The sequence below is a fragment of the Panicum hallii genome, chromosome 1, assembly GCF_002211085.1.
Source record: "Panicum hallii strain FIL2 chromosome 1, PHallii_v3.1, whole genome shotgun sequence".
Lineage (NCBI taxonomy): Eukaryota > Viridiplantae > Streptophyta > Magnoliopsida > Poales > Poaceae > Panicum > Panicum hallii.
In genome coordinates this window covers 40,647,580-40,670,877 of record NC_038042.1, presented here as the reverse complement: position 1 = coordinate 40,670,877, position 23,298 = coordinate 40,647,580, and the positions used below count along the sequence as shown (strand labels likewise).

Sequence of the window (23,298 nt, the reverse complement as noted above, 5' to 3'; positions counted from 1 at the left end):
CGAGTAATTTCCGAGTCCCCAATCAGATCCGTGCTCCGCCTTCACCTCCTTTGACAAGCCCCAAGCTAGCCGAATCTCTCCACCCCTTCTCTGCAGCCCCCGAGCACATGCGAGTAAAGCGGCTCGTGACAAATAGATCTGAAATGGCGCCCAAGAGATCCAACAAGAAGGATGGGAAGGGGAAGGAATCGTAGCCACCTTCCGGGGAGTGGACTTATAGTAAGTGCTCCAATAACGACCTCCTGAATCTTGTTTCTGAGGCTTTGCTTCAAGAGAAAGATCTCATCAACTGGCGCCCTTTTTTTCGCCAATCTCTTCCCATGGAGAATGTAGACGAAATCGTCCCATTCTACTATTTTGCTTAACGGGGTTTGGCCCTCCCCACCTGTTCCTTCTTCCGTGGCCTTCTTTATTTCTACGGGCTTGAGCTCCATCATCTCAACCCGAACTCAATCTGCCACATTGCTATTTTCATCCACTTTTATGAAGCTTTCTTTGGAATTGAACCCCATTGGGATCTTTTCCGCTATCTCTTCTGTGTAAAACCGCAACCTACCTCCAAAAATTCATCCATTGTAGGGGGCATGGGCATTCAGCTTAGGCAACATGCCGGTGACAAATATCTTTCCTACAAATTCCCCTCCAGCATCCCTGGATGGAAAAACTATTGGTTCTACATCGGAAACCATGCCCCCCAACTCCCTGAAAGATCAGGTAAGCCCCCTGTCCTGCGGCCGGAGTGGAACACCGAGCCCTCCATGGGGGACATGGACCAAGTCGATGAGCTGCTAGCTCTCATAGCAGCCCATAAGGAAATGGTGTGACCGGCGTGTCTGTAATGTTGTCATTTTTCAAATGCCGAATCCAACCCATCCAGCAACGCCATACGTTAGGCTTTGAGTACATGGGTGCTGAAGACCTGTCTCGGATGTGCGCAGAGGAATTGACCGACGATGCCACGCTCATCTGGGTCAAGCGGGTGCTGCTGGATGTGAACACGGTTCCCTACATTCCGGAGCTGTTCTCCACACAAAATCCTCCAGAGCCGGTAAGCTTTCGACTATTTGGAATACTTTTTGTTATTCTGGAACTTTCGCTAACTAAGAATCCTCTGCAGGGACACACGGTGTTGTATTGGAGTTATGCGCCACAATCTGACATCCCCAGACCATACCACCTTCTCCCAGCGCCGTAGCTGAAGCGAAAAAGGCTCAATCGTCTGATGATCTGCCCAGCGGCGAGACAACCGAGAGCAAGACCCCCCTGGCGGAGAAGGTAGCTGAAGGGAAGGCGAACAAGAACAACTCCCCCGGATCATCTGTAGAGTTGGTAGAAGCCTTGCCATCAGTCCCTCAGGGTCGTCGGGTGGTACGCAAGCGCAAAGCGAACGTAGTCGAATCCACCAGGTATGGGACCGCCGTCTTGTGGAATTGTCAAGTCTTGTGGTTGTTGGATGCTTATTTTGTCTTTGTTGCAGTCCTTCTTCTTCTCCTCCCGACCCAAGTGCCAAAAGGTGGTAGGGACCGCATTTGCTGGGGATGATGTTCCAGCAGGTGTTGGTTCTGCGAAAACTAGTGGCACGGACCCGTCGACTACTTCTGCAGGGGTCATGACCATTGCCGTGGCGAGTACCTCGCCAGGGCATCTCACGCCCTCGGCTGGTGTGACCCCACCACCGGTAATGAGTACCGTGGTTGTAAAACCATGAGTACTGAGGCTTAAGAAGCCCGCCATGAAGAAATCCTCTCTGTGAGTGCAGCTCCTTGTTCATAATGTATCTTCTGCTCTTTCTACTTGTTTGATGATATATCTAATTCTGCTTTGTTAGGACTTCATCTACTTTGGGGTTGGATGAGCTAGAGCCTACCTCGGCTACTCCAACCCCCGAGTCGCCAATCAGAAACCTGAAGCGGAAAGCGCACAACTGCTGCCACCCAGGAATGAGGATGCGACTCTGCCCGGCCCACCACCTCCCGAGCCCCAGCAAATCGAATCCAGTGCTGGTGGTGGTGAGCAAGTCGAGGCCACCGATGCCACTCATGTGGAAGGCACAGGTAAGTGTCTGACCCCTGCGGCTAACTGCTTAGATCGTAGGCTTCGTTTATTGAATGCTTTTCGACTAGCACGTGCACAGCATCCATCAACTGAAAAGGCTGTAGGTACTTCTGGCAACTCTAGAACTCTGTTGATGCCTGGGAGAGGACTTGAGAACATTTTCACCAACGATCTGTTGGACAATCCTCTCCTCTCGGTCGACAACATGAGGTATTTCTAGAAGATCTCCAAGGAGATGTACAGGTTTACCCTGATAAGGCATGACTGCTCTTCTGCCATTATGCTTTGTTGAGTTGTTTTGTCTTCTCAATCTTCCCCCTTATACAGGATGTGGCCAGACGCTCTCAAGAAAAATCTGAGAAGCTGGAGACAATCGAGAGTGGCCTCCGGGAGCTCCAAGAGAAGGATCGACGCATCAAGGAAGAAATCCGAAAGAACATCGATCTTCGCAAAGAGCTCGACAAGCTGAAGCAGGAGCAGACACGAAAAATATGGCTGCTCAAGAACGACATCCGTAATCTTGAGAAGTCCAACTTCGAGCTCCAAGAATAGCTCAAGGAGTAGAAAAAAGTGCATCAAGGCAAGTCTTGTCCTCACTCGAGTACTTTCTCTAGCAGTTGGTCTTGTGTTCTGAAACACTGTCTTCACCGCAGAGCTTAAGAAACTCTTAGCTTATAAAGAAGAGTTACTTACTGACATGAAGAATATGTTGTATTGTCGTACAGATGACATCGAGAAGCTGCAAAAGGTGATCGCCGATACTGAGAAGCAGTTCATCGATTGCCTTCAGCAGATCAAGATGTTGGGCGAAGAGAAGGAATAGCGCCAGAAAGAGCTGGAGGACCTAAGGGTGGCCGCCCGACAGCTGGTTGAAGTGGTGGATCCGCTGGAAGACCATTGCTATCTAGGCTAGCATCCTACGGTCGACACAGCTCTGATGCCACCTTTGTCACACCCAGTTTTAAAGGACTAAACTGAATGCATAACTATATGTATGTCAAGATCAAGTTCCATACATATAGTGACTTCATCAGTGAATAATCAGTAACAATGTCATGAAAAGATAAATAAATGATTAAAAGACAATCAGAGTTATACAGCTTATCCTAGAACCGAAGACTCCAAACTTCACAGGCAATCGACCGGGGGTTGCATAGGTCTAGAACTCAGCATCATCTTCAAAAGATATCACGACAACTTTCTCTTCTGAGCAGCAATTATAACAAACGTGAGTACACTTATGGTTGGTACTCAGCAAGTATTGGAAATTATATGACATGAAGGCCAAAAGCAAGGAAAGGCTGGCTGGCTTACTGCAATAAGCAATTTTAGTTGGTCAAATTTTATTAGCACCTGATTACCAAGGTATAAGTATATACCAAAACCCACATTAAAAGAAACAGAACAGGTATTGCAAAAGCATATCCAAAACCATAAACATGGTCCATGATTTAATTCATCTTCAAGTTCATTAATCATATGAGGGTCCAAGCCGTTCGTAACCGTGAGCACGGCTGATATATCAGTGTGGCAGAACCAACCTGAATTATACCGGCTCAAGTACGCGAGTCCACTCCAGAGGGCTCCAACGTGCTTCAAACAGTATAATCCCTTGGCCTATCGGGTAGCGTCCCGATAAACCACCGATACAGGATCAAATAAGGTTACCTCACACGAAGGTGAGTCCAGAGATACAGTCACCATCATATTTTACATCACAGAGAATTACATTACAAGGGTTTCCAAAAGGAGTACGAAGTTTCAAGTTTAGAGAAAACATTACAAACTGTTAAAGTTATGGTTTTTGGCAGCGGAAAACATGCGCGATGATTTACAGCACGTCGTCAAGACGGATGTCATGCTAAGCCCGGGCACGACATCACTCGGTATCATCAGTGTTGGCCGGGGACGGATTCCATTCCACAAACCAACCATCTAGAAGAGCACCGGGCCAAGACAGGGGAAGGGTAGTGTCTTCAAAGACATTACCTGAAAAACATATAACTAGCAAGGCTGAGTATACTAATACTCAGCAAGGCTTACCCGTTTCATGGTATACTTAGCCATGTAACTAGACTTATGATGGCTTTACTGGTTATGGGTAAAGTTTTTAGCTGAAAAGCAACAAAGAGTAGATCCTTAATTTCAACTTTTAGCTTCCAAATTCTATATGATTATCCATTCTAGATAAGCATCTATAGCTATTCAAGCATGGTAAAATCTTTGGTCAAACGTCATCTTTGATAACCATATAATTGCTCTTGTTACTCCATGTGGTAAAAGGGATAAGCAGTCTCAATCCTCGTGAGAGGCGGACGATTCTGAATCGAATTTAACCTTGCAAGGTAAACCTAACACACACGCTTGGAACAATCCAACGATAGTTCCGAAGCAACCGTTTGCCTTTCATTCCAGGTCGTGGACAGGCCACCACAAGCGACATGCAGGACCGTACGCACACCAATTGTGCAGGACATACGTCTGTAGCGCGACTACAAAACCCGTACTCCCACAGGTCGGTGTGTGTGAACATAAAATAAAGATCGAGTGGTGGGAGGTATGTCCACTTGCCGGGGCGATTGGTTACTAGGCTTACCGCTTACCATATTTCGCGGCATGTGGCTAGTACTTTCAAACGCTTAGCCACCACTACCATAATTTGCGACCTTATCAACTTTTATCGAAACAGACAGGGTAAACTTTCAGGTCATGATGCCGCACATGACCCTGTCCATCATCCGTATAGTAATTGCAGAATAGTAAACACTCAACTCCTATATCGCACGAGTGACAGGAAATCACCCGACTTTTACCGGTCCTATTTAGCAAAGCATCTAAGCGATAAGGACTTGGGTACAATACATTGGATTCCTAAGATTTTATGCAACTAGGGTTTCATTTCAACTCCTAGACGTAATGCAAGATATATAATATAATAATGACATTGTAATATATTGAATTATTGGGATATGCATCGGGGCTTGCCTTTACTGGTGGGACTGGAGTCAGAGATGTTAGTATTGTTATCTTCCGAACTTTGGTTCGGGGCTTCCGATAATCTTTTGGTGACATTCACTTGGTCTTCAGGAATATCCTCTGCAGATTCCTGGGAGATCTTGTAGGTACCGTTTGCAGAAGTAGCCGTATCTACATGCAATGCAATATTACATTTAAAGTGTGCATATGAAACTATTTTACTTTACAATAAAGTTGCACTCCAACACTCATTTAACATACTAGTCACATAACACTCAAAAATATCTGAAGCTAAACTTAGATAGAGCTTTAGGTGGACAACTAATTAAGATGGACTATTTGTTGAAGACTACAGCAGTGCCGATTGGAAACAACAGGGGTTCAGTCAATAGATTTGATAAAGAAGGGAGTTCTCTATACAGTTTTAGGAGATCTACTGATTTCTTTTTAGAAGAGAAATCGGCATGAGTAGTTTCTGTATATGAGCAGAAGAGATTAACCGGTTTGGTTTCACCAAAGGTTAAAACGGCTAATAGAGATAGAAATATTAAAGGTACAGTGTTACAAGGATAGATCAAGGGAGGATCTTGCCAATTGGATTATCAGCATGTTTTTGGTCTATCTAATTGGTTGGTGCATTGGTCTTGGCCTTAACCGATGAGGATGCATCAGGTTTAGCCGATTGATGTGCTTAGGTCGTGCCTAACAGAGGTGTGTCTACTGTGCTATCTTGTTGATCTAGGGTTGTGTACTTTGGTTTGGGTAGCCGATTGCTCAGCCGATAAATCGGCTGATAGAAGTGTGTGGATAAGGATGGAAAAGATTGATCGGCCATATTTGACCGATATGGGAAACAACTAGAATCGGCTTGGATCGGCCGATAGCAAGAACTCTAAGATTGCGTGTATACCTTTGATACATCGACTATGTGTAGCCGATGTAGGACAGAACAAAAGGATCGTATCGGCAGTAGCTGATATTAGAAAGATAACAACCGTATCAGCTTACCAGCCGATGGTAGAAGCATATCAAAAGAAATGCATCAGCTAACAGCTGTTACACAGAAACATCTGACTCAAAGGAAACAGATGCTTAGCGGCTGAGCTGATAGCCGACGCTGAAGCATAGCTGCATAGACGTATAAGCTAAGCAGTAGATACACACAACTTAATAAGGATCCTTATACGAAAAGAACCTTAAGGAAACGGCAATCGAGACAAGGATAAGGTCTTGATGGTAGGGATATGAGCACTCGTGTGAAAAGATTAACTAGATATTACACTTACACATCTCTACTTAAGACATACATCCTATGATTTACTTTTCAGCTATAACACATGCATATAACACAAGGTATAATTAAAGCATTCATTCTCTAACATTTAACCTAAACCACAAATCAAAGACTTTCAACTCAAAATCACAACATACAACTTGTAGATTTTGACCTAAGGATTCAAACAAAACTGATTTTGTATTTTTATGAATTTCCTACGAATTTCCATGGAATGTAGAAGTTCACTGATTTGAAATAAAGAAAGCTTTGGAAATTTTACAGAGAATACCCTAGAACTTTCTAAATCGAAGCAATTAAGTCCCTGGTCGGGAAAAACAGAGAATAGAAAGAAGACGACGATATTCCGGCAAAGGGGTCGCCGGCATTAGAAAGATTTAGTGAGTCAGGGCAAACCTTGGGGTAGCCTTGGTTGTGGAGGAGAACGGTGAAAAGTGAATTCCCGCGGTGAATAGGATTAGTGGTGAGAAGTACTCGATGGTGACGAGGTTCCGTGGGTGACGAAGAAGCTTGCCAGGGAATTGTAGTGGGTGGAGGATAATCGGAGAGGTATTCCTTATGGTGATCCATGGCGACGATAGTCGGCTTTGCCACGGTGATGTTTCGGTGAAGGGATTCAAAGAAGCTCGATAAGAGAGTCTAGGAGCTTTCTTGAGGTATTGTGGTTTTGCTCGGACGATCGGCGAGGAAAAGGAGTTGCTGGATGTCGTGGACCAAAGGACAAGACGATGGAGCCGGATGGGTTCGCTATGCCAACTCCTCCGCGAACCTCAGGGTTTTCCTGCTCACGGGTTGAACTTCCTCTGCTCACGCACCCCTGGCTCTTGACCTGCTCGCGCGTGGCTTGTTGTCTTGCACGCGCGCTTGCCTATGGAATCGAATCGAGCCGAGTCGGCCACTGGCAAAACACTTCCGCTCGCACTCGCGAACGTGCCGGTTCAATTCCGCTCGGACCTCTGGGTTCTGTAACTCCGCTGCCCTCTCCACCTGCTGTGACGCCATCAGGACTGGTCTACCACCACCGCCGGTCTTACGCTGCGCGTCGAACCGCGTCGCGTTGTTTCCGCCTCGACTGCCTCGTGTTGCTGCGTAGCTTCTCCTTCCGACTCGCCGCGCCATATTTGCCATCTCTGCCTCCGCAAGGGTCGTGATTTGCCCGCATCGGAGCCGCTCCTTCCGCTGCCATCCGCGCCGAGCTGCCATGCTGCAGCACCTCCGCATACGTGTCCCTGCGCGTTCCAGCACCGCGAGCCCCGCATCCGCACACGCACGCCTGCACATCGTCGTCCTGCACGGCTACCTCTCCTGGAGCATGGCCCCTGCACGCACTGCCCGTGTGCCGCTCACGCCGTCACCTGCGCTGTGCCCTTGGTCCGTTCGCGCCGCGCTCTAGTGCTGCCCGCGCTACGCCGGCTCACGCGTGCCGCCAGCGCCACTCCGCTCCTGCACGCCACCGGTCCCGTGCGTGCCGCGCCTGCTCCGCGCCTGCACAGCCCACTCTGATCCGCACGTGTCGTGCCTGCGCCAGCTGCTCGCAGAGCCGCTCACGCACGCCGCCCGCAGAGCCGCTTGCGCTCTGCTCGAGCGCCTGCGCCGGGCCCCGCTCGCACGCCCGAGCCGAGCCGCCCCCGTGGCCCGCTTGCACCGCGCCCGCCGGTTCCACGCCGCCGCCTGCTGCCGCAGCTGCGCGCCACCGCCGCCCAGAATCCGCTTGCGCCGCAGCCGCCCGCGCTGCGCCGCGCCCCGCGAGCCGGCCTCGCTCCAGCGCGCCGCCAGCCTCCTGCACGCCCCTGTGCCGAGCCGGGTGGAGGAGGAGAGAGAGGGGGGGTGGATAAGGATAGGGCCAGAGAAATGACGCCGGCGGTGGGGAAAAAGAAGGTGCCAGAGAGAAGAGAAACAGAGGAGAAGGGGAATTGGAATACTCCCAAGGACTTATGCGCAAATTCAGAAAACTGCAGAGACCTTTCTGTAAAGCATAATTTCACATTAATCCAAAACCCTAATGAAGAAATGTACAAAACGAAAGTTGGAGAGTTTTTCAAACTCTACAACATTGCTTTAGGGCCCAAGTTCAAAAAATCAAAACTTATATCTTTACACGTGAAGTTTTGAACAAAAGTTGGATTTGAATTACCTTTGTCCTAAAAAGTGTATTTTCATAACATTTAGGACCTAAATGCAAGCATTTATGACACATCATGATGACGGGATAGACACGTCATAATGATTGGATAGACATGTCATGATGACTTGCATCTTTTACATTTTAGCCCTAAGTAACTTTGAAATTTACTTTCGTAAATCAAATACTTGCATAAAAGGACTTGTACTTTTATAAAATTACATAAATACCCCTATTTTCACCATTTTACCCAAATTTTTATACAATTCAACACATGCATTTCTAATGCAACTTTTTGGATAAATATATATTTTTATAGGACATAAAGTAAGAAAAAAAACATGTTTGCAAAACCACCCTAGTTTTTCCATAATTACAAAAATACCCTTTTTACTTGCACTTTAATTTTTCAAAAGCTTCACATAAACACACATGAGCTTTACACTAACAAGCACATACTTCACACTAACAAATAATATGCCTAGCTCACAAGTAATTGAACTGTCACAATCAGTTTTCACTCTGCAGAGGTTGTACACTTTACCCATAATTCGTGTCTCCCATGTCGCCCGAGGTCACGAGCCTCTTAAACACTTCCGAGGTGTGTGGCTAGGTATTCACTACAAGGCCTTTACAAAGATTCCCTAACTTATGACAATCCGCTAAGGTTTCAAGTCAAAGCAGTCATAACTCTCCCTAGTGAGGTAGTGTCTTAGCCAAGGACCACATATCAAAGCCTCAAGAGGACCGAGCTATACCCCGACGATGCAACCCCTCTTGCCCTTTCGGTAAGATCGTTACAACCTAGAGTCTCTAATTAATTAGCCAAGATCAGAGCCATATAGTATTGTGGTTGCATTATTTTCCTAGGTGGTTCTACATGTTCCGATTAAATATATGATCTTGTGATTAACAACACAAGTTATCCGTGAACATGGATAAAATAGGTGTAGTATCATCATTGTTGTCATCATAATTATAAATTATTCTCAATCCAGAACCAGTTATAGCAACTAAGCAGAAGTACCCAACAAGAAGATAAAACCCAGGTTGACAAGGAATGATCATAAAGACTAGGCATATCCTTAATTAGGATCCATCAAAGTTAAGACACATGCCTGCATAAAGAAAAGTTGTGTTTATTGTGATTATTAGGATAAAAGAATGATCAAGGAAACACTTGCCTTTCTTCTAGAGAATAGCTGCTCAGAGTCTTCAACTCTGGTTCTTGAAACTCTTAATCTTCAAAGCTCTTGGGTTGCGCTCCTTCTAATGTCACACAAGCATCGGGCCCAAACATACAAGCAAACAAACAAACAAGAATAGTTAAGAACAAATACACCAAATAAAAAGAAAGCTTAAAAAGAGCTTACTAAAGGATAGGGCTCATTGCAACAGTCACGAGAGCACAAGAAACGTGAAAAAAGGAGCTACAGTCGAAAAAAACAGCTATCGGAAGATTTATATTATAAAAGACAACAACAGAACTATAAGCTTCATTTATTTTAATTTAGAAAACAAATGTAAATGATATTTGAAAGAAAATATCCTTTATTATGATTAATTCATATTATATTTTGTATCTGTAAAAATGGAGTAGAACTTAGTCAAATTTTATTTATAATTCTCTATGTATAAATTACACTAATTAAACAATTAATTAGAAAAGAAACTGGTGAGAGCATGTAAACGTCGAACTTTATGGTTCGTGTTGAACTAAACAAATTAAATTACAAACACATTTAAGTTGATATTAATCAAGTTAACATTAATTATGAAAATTGGAGTAAAGACTTAATTGGATTTTATTTAGAAAAACTAAATGAGAGGACATTAATCAAATTAAATCTATATTTAATTTTAAAGTAGGAACTACGGTACAACGAGACTACTAAACGATAGCTTACGCTATAACAAGACTATTGCAACAAGAACGGGTTTAAACAGATCTAAAACGCGGAAACTACGCAAAGGACTAGCTGCTTATTTTTACAAGACTCAGAAAATAGTGCTCGAAAATTGATCAAAAGCTAGGGTTAGATCCATAAAAGACCATGGGTGGGGCTGAGTTGAAAAGATCTAAACTACTAGGGGGTTTTCTGCAGATTTTGAAAGACACAAGAAAACAACAGAAAATTACATGATCCCTTGGGGGCTAATCTGCAAAAAGCTCACAACAGACCCCATGGAGGACCTGCGGGTACTATTTGCCGGATTCCCGGTGATTTAGGGCATGATAGGATTTGGGAAGCGGGAGAAAAGAAAGAGGATGATGAGGCGATTCGATTTTACCGCTTACCCATGGTGGAGATGCACTGTGGCGGCCGGAATCTGATCGCGAAGGAGGCGGCTGTGTTCTATTCGTGGCTGGTTCTCCTGGTGGCGGTGCTGCATGTCGTGGTGGTGATGCAGGAGGGCTGGTGTACAGCGCAGGGGCACGCGGGCCGAGCAGAAGGGGTGCAGAGCTGCAGGGCGGGGAGGCGCTGCATCAACAGGGTTGCGAGGGGGGGCACTCCTAGTTGTCGCGTGCAGCACAAGGGAGCGGCGCAGGCAGGTGGGGTGCCCCCGGGCCGCGGCAAGGGAACGTGCAGCGGCGTACAGGAGGGGGCCGGCGCTGGGCAGGCACACGGGCAGCTAGCAGCAGGGGGCCAGGGCGACGGCGCTCATGGTGCCTCGCGAGCAGTAGGGGGGCGCGAGCAGATGGCGTCGTGAGCGGCAGGGCAACAGGGAGGCCTGGGCGCAGCACTGCAGAGGAAAAGAAGGGGCGGTAGCAGGGAACGATGCAAAGGGTCTCGGGTGGGTTTTATAGGGGTGCAGAAGCCCTGGCATGGCGCGTAAGCTTCAGCACAAGCAGCGGCGGCCGATGTAAGCGTGCTGCACCAGAACTGCAGGCAGCGTGCGGGCAGCACCTGGACTCAAGCGACTACAAGGTAGGCCGGCCCAATCATGTCCACGAGATGAGGCAGGAGACGCGGGGATGTGGGGGCCTAGGCTGATGCCACCGGGCTAACCTGGTTGGGGTGCTGTGCGGGGAGTCCGAGCTCTCCCGTGCACGGGTTGGGTTAGACCGAGATAGGTTCGGGTGTGGGCCAAATAGTTTCGGCCACGGGTCGAGAGTTGAACCTGGCCTGGCTGAGCAAGTTCAGTTGGTGCTGGCCTGGAACACCGAACTGGGCTGTGGAAAGAAGAAAAGACGGGGAGGTGGAACCGGACCAGCGCAAACCGATGGGCCGGTCGAGACAGAGGATTGACCATGGATAGAACGAGACAGAGAGATAGAGATAGAGAAAGGTCGAGCGGGCTGTACAAATCCTTTCATAGAGAGTGGATTGCCAGGCTTGCATGACGCACACGCTAAGGACAACAACGTGAGCCATCCAGTCTCGAATGAAACCAAAATGGCACGTAGCAAACAACTAGCTCGGTCTGCAGGTGACATACAAGAATACGATGAGGTCGGGTATGTGTGGCCAGATCAGACTCGATCGATGAATCCTAGCAAGCACGCACAAGAAAGCTGAGTTTGGCATGACATAGCTGTCGTGTTGAGGAAGGAAAAAAAGAGAGGAGACGGATGTTGATGGCTGAACTGGGTCGGATCAGGTTTACGTTTTGGCGAGTCAAAGGTCAAGGTCATGTAGCAACGACGTAGGTTGCTGTAGCTTGCATTTACGACACCGGAGCATCGTCGGAAAACGTCGAAATCGAGCTATGGCTCCTTTTCAAGCGTGATTTGATCAAGGATAGATTAGAGAATGAGAAACTCATTGGGGCATCTTAGGGAGTTGGAGAGGATAGAGTTAAAAGGATGGACAACAAAGAAACGGCTCGGTCTGACTACGAGGAGATAAAGAAAGAAAGAAAGAAAGGGGAAGCGGGAAAGCTTCTAGATTACTCCAACTTGGTGAAGGAAGGCGATCGATGGTGAGTGTCGATCAGGTAGCTTTGATGAGCTATTAAGCTTCGGAAAGGAAAGGTGAAAGGTGAAAACATGGGTGTTCACTTCGGTACTTCAAGGAGAAGCTTTTGATTTACTTTTTGTCAATGGAAAAGCAACGAACGATGAGATCAGGGCGGTGGCCAAGCTTAAGCTTATGCGTGGCACGATTCTAGGATTTATGCTGGACTAAAACCAAAACAAGTTGAATCTAGCTCGAGATGAAAAGAAAAAGAATTCATTTTCCAAAAGATGTTTTCAGGATTAAAATAAATCTAGAAAAGTCTAGATAAATATTTTTAACCATGAAAAATATATCCAAAAGAATCCCAAAAATTCTGAGGAAAACTCGAAAGGTAATTTGGGACACGAGGAATCCAAATAAAATATTTGGAATTTGAGAAAAAGATTTTCAAAACTTTCCAATAAATGGATTAGCTCTACGGAAAAAGAGAATAATCGCTAGAAAAATCTGAAAAATTCTCAAAAACCTTAAAGATGGATGAACACATTCAAAAAGAGATTCACACCCTAAAATTAAATATTTTAGGGTGTGACACTTGCATACGGAGGAAACCTGTGCTTAAACAAAGGAAAACAAACATTTCGGAGCATTCTATGCGAGCACGAGAATTGGAGAGCCCGTATCATGAAGCAAATCAATCCAAGAGGCCATAAAATATACCTCCGACAAATCAGAGGTAGGCACATGAATTTAACGGCCCACAAATAGGAGGAAGCCGCCTAAACATACCACCAACAACCCTTTACCCTCATGGGGACTCATCTGGCAGTGTCCCAAACGAAAGGTGGCACCGAGGGGTCGGCTGAGCCTAGGATCGCCCGAACCTGGACGGCCTCCCATCTTTCTCAGTTTTGGCGGGAAGATCCCCCGCACTCTCCCCAAGGCGGTTCACAAGGTTTCCATGTATTACCCTGCCAGAAACCGATCTTGGAGGACTATATAAGGAGGACTAGAGCCCCCCCATTCAACACACCACCAAGACCATCAACACCTTCAGTTGACGATGTAGCGCTCTACTCCATGGCGAAGCTTTGCCTAGGCAAGTGCTTAGAATAGGGGGAAAGAGAGGTAGTAGCTCAGTGGAGAGCAGAGTTCCTCAGCACTCTGCTCCGATTATGTACCTCTATGGATGCTGGCTTCCTTTTGAGTAAAGTAACTTCGTATTCATGATTCCTTCTTTGGTATAGTGCTTATGTATAAGTGAGATCAGTTCTCTTACTCGTAGGTTTGTTGCTCTGTATTTGTACGGAGTGCTATAGTTTGCTATGGGTCGACAAACGTAGTTAGACTGTAGTAGTAACCAGTAGCCCTTACGTGGCATCTGGGCTAAGGGTTATCCTTTGTTTGCCTTATATTCCATAGTTTGTGAGATAGGCCACAGGTGGTGATAGCCCTGTTGGTCCTTTGTAATCCTCCATGTTTGGATATAGCGTAGAGCCGTTGGCCAGAGTCTCATAGCAGACTAGGAGTAAGCTGGTGCCCGAAGCGAGTTTTTACCGAGATATCGACCTTTAACTTATCTAAGTGTTATCCCTAGGAATCGTCTCTACCCTTCGCCTACCTTTTCTGGTTGGTTGTCCTTGGATACTAGAGTCATAGATATACACTCATGTTCCCTTGGATTCGTTAACCCTTGGAATACTTTGAGGTGAAAGCTACAACAGTATCCGTGCGCTTGCGGGATTTATTCACAGTCGTTAAAATACCCAACAGGTATCGGAGGTGGCATCTTCGGCGGCACTTGCTCCTCCCTGTGTAAACCTTTTCCTTTGTAAATGGATGCCGATGGACCCACTGGAAAGTATGCAGGACCCGTTTGCTACTCTAGAGCCCACCAGCTACTTGTCTAATCAGATTGGTCAGCGTATTGACCAAGACACCAGACTGATTGACCAGCGCGTGATGAATGGCCACATCGACCGTATCTTGAAAGCTTTGCATGTCAGATGCTTCAACCAATCTATCCACACTGGTTATTGTGACAGATGGATTCGGCAATTGGCTCTTCTGAATCACCTTGCCTCTGATCTTGCTGAAGGACTCCGATCAAAGTTTGATGTATGCATCTTTGTTGGCTTCTATCAGCTACTTCTGTTCATCATTGAGATCTTCCATGGTGACCTCAATGATGTCTTCAGGATCATGGTCTTCAGGCATGGTGAAGAAGTTACTATCGTGTCCCACTGGGCGTGCCAAAAAGCGTATTGCCGCAAAAATCGAATGGCGAGTCTTGCGGAGCACGACACACTAAGGAGTGGGAGCTCTGCTCATCTCCAGTGCAGGTCCTGCAAATTAGGTTCGGGGCGTGCTAGTCAATTTGACCTGCAATTGACAAGGAAAAAGAAATTTAATCAGTAAATAACAAGGAACACATCAGCTAGGATTCCGAAGAGTTCCAAAGAGGGCATCAGCCAGGATGTCCCATACTTATATCCATTCATCGGCTACAATGCCGATTCGTGATAAGGCAAAAATTAATAATAAAATATTCATAATTAAATATATGTGTTTAACTAAACTAAATTTATCATCACCATTAGTCGAATTGGACTTAACCGAAACAACGCTAACAGTAGTGCGACAAACCGAGTATAATTAGCTGATGCATCCAATTATATCTGAATTTATACTTATCATTAAGTTCAAAATCGGTCAAAAGAGTCGATTGGTGCTATCAAGATATCGCAATCATATCATCATTATCTTGTAAGCAAATCTATCTGATAAGACTTGTCCTAACATTATTATTCAAGGATCAGACCTAACCGAGACAGCTTGAGATAATAAAATTAGAGCAAATGAACTAGCCGATAAGATTGCCCACAACGAAATCCAGGACTAAAGATAACCGGACATTTTTAGTGAAAATCAATGAAGAAATCAGCTATCAAATTGCTGTATGAAAAAGTTAGATGAGAGCTTAGATAAATTATGAAATCTATTAAGAACTAGCAAGAGGTCGAACAATGCAGCCTTACAAGAACTTGATAGAAATCAATAAACTAATAGATTAAACTAGATGAAACTACAACAATGCACCAATAGCTAAGGCCTAGAGAATCCAATAAATACAAACTTACCAACAAGCCAGAGATCGATCCGATGCAGCCCTAATTGCTAAAGAATTCGCCAAGAAAAAAGTATACTACTCTTACTCCTAGGGTTTTGGTAAAATACCAAGAAAAGTTGTATTGATTGATGATTCTTCGTATGGACCCTGACTGCTCCTATTTATACTCTGAAAAAAATAGACTCCTAATTGATTACGACACGCTAAACTTGACTCGAATGAGATAACTACTATATTTACAAAGTTCCTAAATGAAATCGGACTCTAGTAGAATCTTATGACGACGTGGTCTTCCCAGTCCGATTTGAACCGCAACCATTCGCTCCTTGACCGAGTCCATGTTGCTTTTGACTAGTGCCACATCATTTTTGACCGGAATCTCCTGATAGCTTTGACTCGAATGGCTCTCCCTGGATCCCATCGGCTTCATTTTCCTTCTATAAATATTTCTGCAAAATTTTGGAGCCAACGAGGACGTATGGTATTACGCCATTCAGCGGCCTGAGCACCTTATAGCCTCATGACAGCCTGAAGGTACTTGCAAGGACATATTCTGGTTGAAGCTCAGAAGAACTCGAGATGTCTTTGAAAGTACTCGGTTACCTGCAAGACTCGACTACAAAGAATAGGGATATGACATCTTCTGTACCTTGCTCATGAAGCTATTATAAAGTATTCGGATATGAGTAGAACTGGTCGGTATAGAAGCAAACTACTCGGTATAACTGCAATAGGTCCCCTTAGGTCGTACCTGACTTGGAGTACCTCGATACACGACTTGTAACCTTGACCCCTCCAAAACATCTATGCTATTCATGCAATACAAACCACCAAACGGGACATAAGGTATTACGCTATTCAGTAGCATGAGCATCTTATAGCTTCGTGACAGCCTGAAGGTACTTGCAAGGACATATTCTGGCTGAAGTTCAGAAGAACTTGAGATGCCCTGAAAGTACGCAGTTGCCTGCAAGATTCAACTACGAAGATCTTGAGGGCTTGTCAAACTATTATCATTGGGACTACTAATGTGGCATGGATCACCCCAGAATAGGGATAGGACATCTTCTGTACCTAGCTCATGAAGCTATTATAAAGTACTCGGAGATGAGTACAACTAGTCGGTATGGAAGGAAACTACTCGGCATGACCGCAATAAGACTCCTTACGTCGTACCCGACTAGGAATACCTCGATATGCGACATGTAACCCTCCTCCCCGAGTACATAAGGCATGACAGTGACCCCTCCAAAATGTATAAGCTATTTATGCAATACAAACCACCAAACAGGATGTAAGATATTACACTATTCAGCATCTTGAACCAAATCTTGTGTTTTGTGCACCGGTGAGTTCCTGATCTCGGCAACACCCTGCCTATAAATCTATTACCTTGAGGTATTCCTTGGTAGGTTGACCGCTAAAATAGTGAAAGTTTTCCTATTTATTTTCTCCACATCTTCACCTCATACTTACATGTGGGACCTTGATTGGTTTATGACATTTTGGCAGACCTTATTTTGTCGCAAAAATCATCATGTAAAAATAATTGACATTCTATATTTGGCCTTGCTGGCAACTTTTATGATATTTTGTAACGTCATTACTAAATTTACTAAATTTGCGGTATTGCAATTTTTAAGATGTTTCCAGCCCAATTCTTGTAGTGAAAATGTGAACTTTCCAACAATAAGCCTTCAAAGCAATGCCACAAATTCATAATATATGGAACCTCATATTGTGAGCAGTCCTTATGAAACTTCTGGATAAGACGAATTGGAACCATGTGAAACAAATTTTTGCAACATGTATTAACAACCTTTACAAGGAATTCAAAGAGACCAATGATTCTCCAACATCTTGAGTCGATGATTGAAATAACTGTTGCAATATTTCAAAACAATCTTTGGAACAAATTCATAAAGATCAATGATTTTGCAACATCTTAATAATACACATCAAAACAAATTATATCAAACTCTTACAACATTTCAAGACAACTTTATAATATGAAGCCTTTGATAATTTTTATTTTACATTTTCTCCTTGATGCAACTTCGGACTAAATTTGTTTTACTTTATAGCAAGAAACACTGAAATGTTATACTTCATATTTGTATGCCATTTCACAGACCACTTAGAAGCATATAATTTTCATGAAGCATTGACTGTAAACATTTTAGTAGCCAATTTTTAAAAAGTTTGACGATAATAATTCTAGGATGTAAAAAAGTAAAAGAATGGACACTTCATGCAGCATGTTCAGTAGCAAAGAGCGCATATTGTCATCAGTTTGTATCATAAATATATTTGACAATACTCAGCAGTCCATCCATCCATAATTGGTCACTGCAATGGTGGGATTCACAATTTGGCAGCACATCCACATGGTAAGGTACAACAAATGAGCAGCTTCGACAAATAATTTGCAACAAGAAGAAGAATCAAAGAATTATATGTTACAATCAGAATCGCAGTAGTTTACTGGCAGATGCGAACACCAGCTCACTCTTTTCTATCAGACTCAAAAGCCCTTCTCCTGGACATGAATGATTCAGTTTTTTTCGCTTCTACCAACGAAACAAACGCTGCAGGCACAATTTCAAAGGGCAGCATTAATTTCATGAACTGAGAGGATGTAACTCGCTGTAGTGGATGAAGCATAGTTTCAGAACACATAAATCGAGTGTTTTAAATCCAGATTGATTTGCAGACCAATTCTAGTAAAATCATTTGATTAGAATGTAAGTGAACATCATTATTTTTTTCAAAGAGGAACTGACCACAATTGTATGTACTACTTGGGACATATTTTGTTTTGTTATGCGTTTTTTCTCCAGTTGGTTACCTTGCTTTTCTTCTTCTTTTTCTTCTCAATGTATGCAACAATCTCCCCTTGACGCTCAAGAGTCTCCTGCAAGGCCTGCAAAAACTCATGTCGAAGGCAGTTTGTAAACAGATTAATTGGTTTAGAAATATGCAAAGTATCATATACTTCGAAGTTTAGGTCATTCTGATACAGAAATATACAAAATTAAGATAAATTGGTTTAGTTTGTTGGTTTCAGTGTCGTAAGAACTAGGTTTTCCAGTAAGTTGCAGATGATACCTTCTTTGTAGCTGCAAGCTCCTCTTCCAGTGCACTGACACGGCTGACAGCAGCCTGCAGCATCTCCTCCTTATCAGCTGGCATTGTTGCAGGTTTTGTGAGGAGTGCAATGATCTTCTCCTCAAGTTCGGCGAGGCGCTTCGCAGATACCACATCTTCAGCCACTTTCACAGCATCTAGTGATATCTTGGATCTCTGCCGCGCTTGGATTTTCGATTTACTTTTCGTGAGGGTTGCCGGTTTAGTGCCACCTATGGCAGCGCCAAGTACCTTCCCAGGCATGTTGCGGGTCACACGGAGCATTGTTGCAATGCTCATCACAAGTCCTATGATGCTACCAAAGAGCGGGGGGTTGGATCCAGTAGAGGCATCTACAACAGCTGATGAACAACAATGTTTGTTCAGTGTACTAGTGGAAGGAAACAGGAGTTCTAATACTTTCTCAATGTTTGTTGAGTCGTTAGGGTGGTACTAACCTTTGGTGATGGCGAGCTTCTCATCTGGTAGTGTTCCCTGGCTCTTGCAAATAGCATCTATGGCCTTTTCAACCATTGGGACATCGCAAGAATATGGTGAATCAGGGGTCTGAAAAAGTTTGTAGAGAAATGAGAAGTGGGACACACACGCGCACACACACATATTGTCTCTGTGTTGCGATTATTGAGGTTTAAGCTTCTGATTTTTCAACAAGAAGAACGTATCATTTTGTACACTGAGATTCAAACTTCATTGCTAAAACTCTTAACTAAAAACTTTGCAGCAGATTTGTTTCATAGAATGTTATTGAAAAATCAATTATAAAGAATGTCTTACAGGATATGAGGTAGGCATAAGTTCCTCATGGACAGGTGACAACTGAGGATGTTCGATTCGGCTGCGAGAAATTTTCCTTGACAAAATGAGTTGACCATTTCCAGCTAATTGTGCCTCCCCGTTGAATGAAGCTTGTTTCTTGGTTTTAAAAGAGTAAAAAAGAGAGGCATAAATAGTAGTATTAAAGACCTCAATAACTATGATAACATGAAAATGGTTCTTTTATTTTTACCTTAGGATATATGATATCATCTTCACAAATCATTTTCTCCTCAGCCATAAAAGAGGGCGAACTGAGTGATCCACACCTCCCAGCACCACTTTGAACCATCTTCACATCAATGTGGCGTAGGGATACTGAGTTAGTTCCTTATCGTTGTGACTTTGGTGATCTGTAGTAAAGACTTCAGGGTTGTGGTCAAAGGACCAGATTGGATTACTCACCTTCATGATTTCGGGATCCTTCCAAGGGCCTTTGTCAGCCTTCATGCAACCACCTTCGCACTGGCAAGTTCCACCGAAAAACTCTGGTAGCTCGCTGAATAATAGAAATATGTACACTTACGTTGGCAAGTGTGTCACAGAAGTAGCTTACGAGTTTAGTCAAGCTAATAGCTAGCAATTAGAGTACTACTTACCTAGCATCAATCACCTCAAGAAGCTTGCTCTGATACTTGTTACCCAGAACCTATAGAAACGCATTACTCATGAACCAATCTTCTAATTGAGCTCTAGAATCATAGCTAAAGAACGTGAAAAAAATACATGAATCTTTGCAGTGGTCTTCGGGTCAAGGAAGCTCTTCACTGTGCTCCATAGAAGCCGGAATCCCTGGCCTGCATTAATGATGAACATCCGGCACAGCGTCTGGGACCAAGAAAACGGACATGGTAAGAAAAGTTATCTTTTACAAAACCTCAGCTCAAAATGCATGCACAAGTATGGTTTAAATATCAAAGGACTTACCTCCGGATAGTTATCACCATCAATCTTCTGAAGCATACCAATGAGATCCCTTGCAGCTTTGCTGAATTGCTTCATTCCCTGAAAATGTGTTTGTCTTAGGTTACTCATTGTAAAATTGCAACCACTGAATAAACTTCCGACCAATTTGTAGATGCATACCACTCCTTGCACATCGAGAATTGTTGTGCTCTGATCAATATGACGCTTCGCAGCGATTGAGCAAGCTGGGAACTTAATAGCAAAGTTCTTCTCAAACTCCTTGACATGGTTCTTGACAAAACGATCCATTGTGGTGACCTGCATGAGCCTATTGACGTCAATCTGTCCGAGCCGTTCAATGTAGACAGGCCTGCCTTCCTTATCAACCCCATGGTAACCTTGAGGGTAGCATTGTGCCACCTTATCAGCTTCTTCGAATTCAAATTCCTAAGATGGCATTATATATAGAAAAGAAAATGTGACAACAATTTATGAATTAACATGTAAGTATTGATGAGAAAGTATCAATCAAAGTGATATGTTAGTTTTATCAAACTCTGTGGAAGCTGTAATTACCTCGACAATGGTATCTGCACCAAACTCCTTTCTCCACTTCAGCATATCAGACCACATTTGCTTTGCCTTATCGATATCAAACTTTCTCGCCTTCAGAAACCTATATCATCACAACTTTCAGCAATACTGCTCCACGTTAAAATGCAATCATACAACAGGATGCTCCATTACTATATCACACACCTCAGCATCATGTGGTAGTCATCATGCTGCGATGGTAGCAGCTCTTCGAGTACTAGAAGCTGGCGGAAGGCATCCACAGCCTGCACCTCCTCAGGATCGCGCTCATCCAAGATTGAGATGGACATGACCTTGCTGCTCTTCCTCCCCCTTTTCATGGAATGCCTCAACTTCTGTGAGGCGCTCATCGCCTTCTTCTTCAGACACACGATCATGGCTTTCTTTTCGTCATCTGAGTATTCCACATTGGATTTCCTCTTCTCGTCATATTGTCCATCTAAGGCTGCAAACAGCGTTTCTACAAAAAGTTAACTCTGAAACAGTTTCATTGCACATACTAAATTTGACTTTTAACAATTATGTTGGATTGTCCTTGATTGGCAAAGAAATTTCTGTTCGCCATAAACTTAAATTTTCAATCAAACACCATTATGCACACATTCAAATATTACGAAATATCATAAGTTTTTTATTAGGACATAGAAAGACAGTACAGTGGTATGATACTCCAGCACAGTCAACAAGGAAAAGCCTATTGTATTTAACTATGTGCATACTCACCAGAGCTCAGACGGTGTTCATGAGGTCCTGATAGGACTTCTGCCATTACTGGGTCGCCCTATCGGACCTAATAAAAGAAAGAAGAGGTCTTTGAACAAAAAAAAAGAACTTAAGAAGATTATTGCTTGTTCAGGTCAAATGCTATGGTGGAAGGTGCAATCGAAACTGAATGACAATGTGCATAATATTTCAATGAGGTGATGGTAAGCCAGAAATGATCTGATGCAACACGTACGAAAAGATAGGATCAAAGATCTTCATTTTTAGGGAATAATTTTACTTTATGCACGAAGAAGTACTTGTTAGCAAATAAAGCGGTATAGTCTCAAGCAATAATTTTCCATTAGGCCAATGGGCAAGAGGTCCACACACGTCTGGTGCGGGCTCAGGACGTATATCATGCAAAGGTCACGATTGTTACAAGTCTAACAATAAGGTCGTTCTCAAGACATGTATTCCCTTGTTTTATGACAAAAAAATAATTCTGACATAACAATTCGATTGCAGCACTGTGAAATCATGTTTGTAGGAAGCAGTAGTGCTCTGATGATATAGCCAAAAATCAATCATGGTATGCTCAAGCACAGAAAATACAAAAGTTATCTGAAATATCAGGCGATCGTTTATCAGCTACTACTCTAATGTTGCTGTGTTCCAAGAACAGATAAAAAAGAATCAATAAGTACTGATCAGACATTCTGGCACCACAAACACATACACAGCAACCCAGTGGAAACACGATAGAACGCCTGAATTAATCTAGCTAGAAACAATGGTAAGAGGAAGCGAACCGATCAACAAAATGCTGGTGACCTTATTCCCCCGGCAAGCAACACCAAATAAATTAGACGGGACATACACGAATGGTACGATCGAGAAGGGTGGAGAGATGGTGGAGGAAGAGGACGACGCGCGCTCGTACCTCCGAGAGGAGAGCCTCGAGGCGGAGGTGTTTGTGGTGGGGTGTGCTGCAGAGAAATGGAGCTGGTGGCCTGGATGGCGCTTAAAAGTTAGAGGCGGGGGCAATTGCGCGCTCGTCGCGGGGAAGGGGGGAGATCGAGGCGCGCACGACGCACGTTGCTGGCGACGGACCGGGTGTTTTGTTGCTGGACAATGGCTGTCCCTTGTCCGGGCGGTTTGACCCTGGTAGTTTACTCTTTTTTGGCTTTGGTGGGGGCCACGTGGGCCCACTAAACATAGGCAGAAGCCAACCAGGCATTTCGGTCTGGTCGCTCGAGCGCTTCTCTTTGGCCGGGCCAGCCTCCGTCCAGCGCGTGGAAACCTTGATTGTTGCCGGCCGGCGGCAAGACTGGTGGTCTAGGACGAGGGCATTGGCGGTACAGCGACTTCATCGGTCTCTACCGTGCATGCTGTGGAACGGAGGAATTGGGCCATTGGGGTGTCCCATAGAAATGTAAAGTAAGGAAAGATTACTATGCAATAGTAATTTGTCCCATAGAAATGAAGATTTCTATTCATTTAAAGATTTTCAGTTTTGTTCTAATCTTGCTATTTGATCTAATCTTCAATTTCAATTTTAGACCATTTATTTATCCTATCCGGATACAAATTGAGTATAAACAATGCAAATGAAAATATTTTGGTTGGTTCTTTGAATGATTTTCTTTCTAAACAA

General features: G+C 44.1%; 1 protein-coding gene across 3 annotated transcripts; it reads right to left on the bottom strand.

Moving 5' to 3' along the window:
• Positions 1-17,740: 17,740 nt before the first annotated feature.
• On the bottom strand, positions 17,741-22,627 carry LOC112892805 (phosphatidylinositol/phosphatidylcholine transfer protein SFH12-like). 3 transcript variants are annotated; one of them, XM_025959933.1, is made up of 14 exons: positions 21,663-21,708; positions 21,105-21,384; positions 20,922-21,021; positions 20,526-20,792; positions 20,367-20,444; positions 20,166-20,267; positions 20,039-20,088; positions 19,845-19,938; positions 19,633-19,731; positions 19,401-19,538; positions 19,064-19,172; positions 18,588-18,967; positions 18,328-18,402; positions 17,741-18,067 (listed from the first exon to the last, which is right to left on the bottom strand). In XM_025959933.1, the coding sequence occupies exons 1-14, from the start codon at positions 21,706-21,708 to the stop codon at positions 18,050-18,052; spliced, it is 1,836 nt and encodes a 611-aa protein (XP_025815718.1). In that variant the 3' UTR covers positions 17,741-18,049. The 3 variants fall into 3 exon arrangements, with proteins under 3 accessions (XP_025815718.1, XP_025815703.1, XP_025815710.1); XM_025959918.1 differs by lacking the exon at positions 17,741-18,067 and adding an exon at positions 22,585-22,627 and having other exon boundaries at positions 18,301-18,402; positions 21,663-21,729; XM_025959925.1 differs by lacking the exon at positions 17,741-18,067 and adding an exon at positions 22,522-22,611 and having other exon boundaries at positions 18,301-18,402; positions 21,663-21,729.
• Between the last annotated feature and the right edge of the window lie 671 nt (positions 22,628-23,298).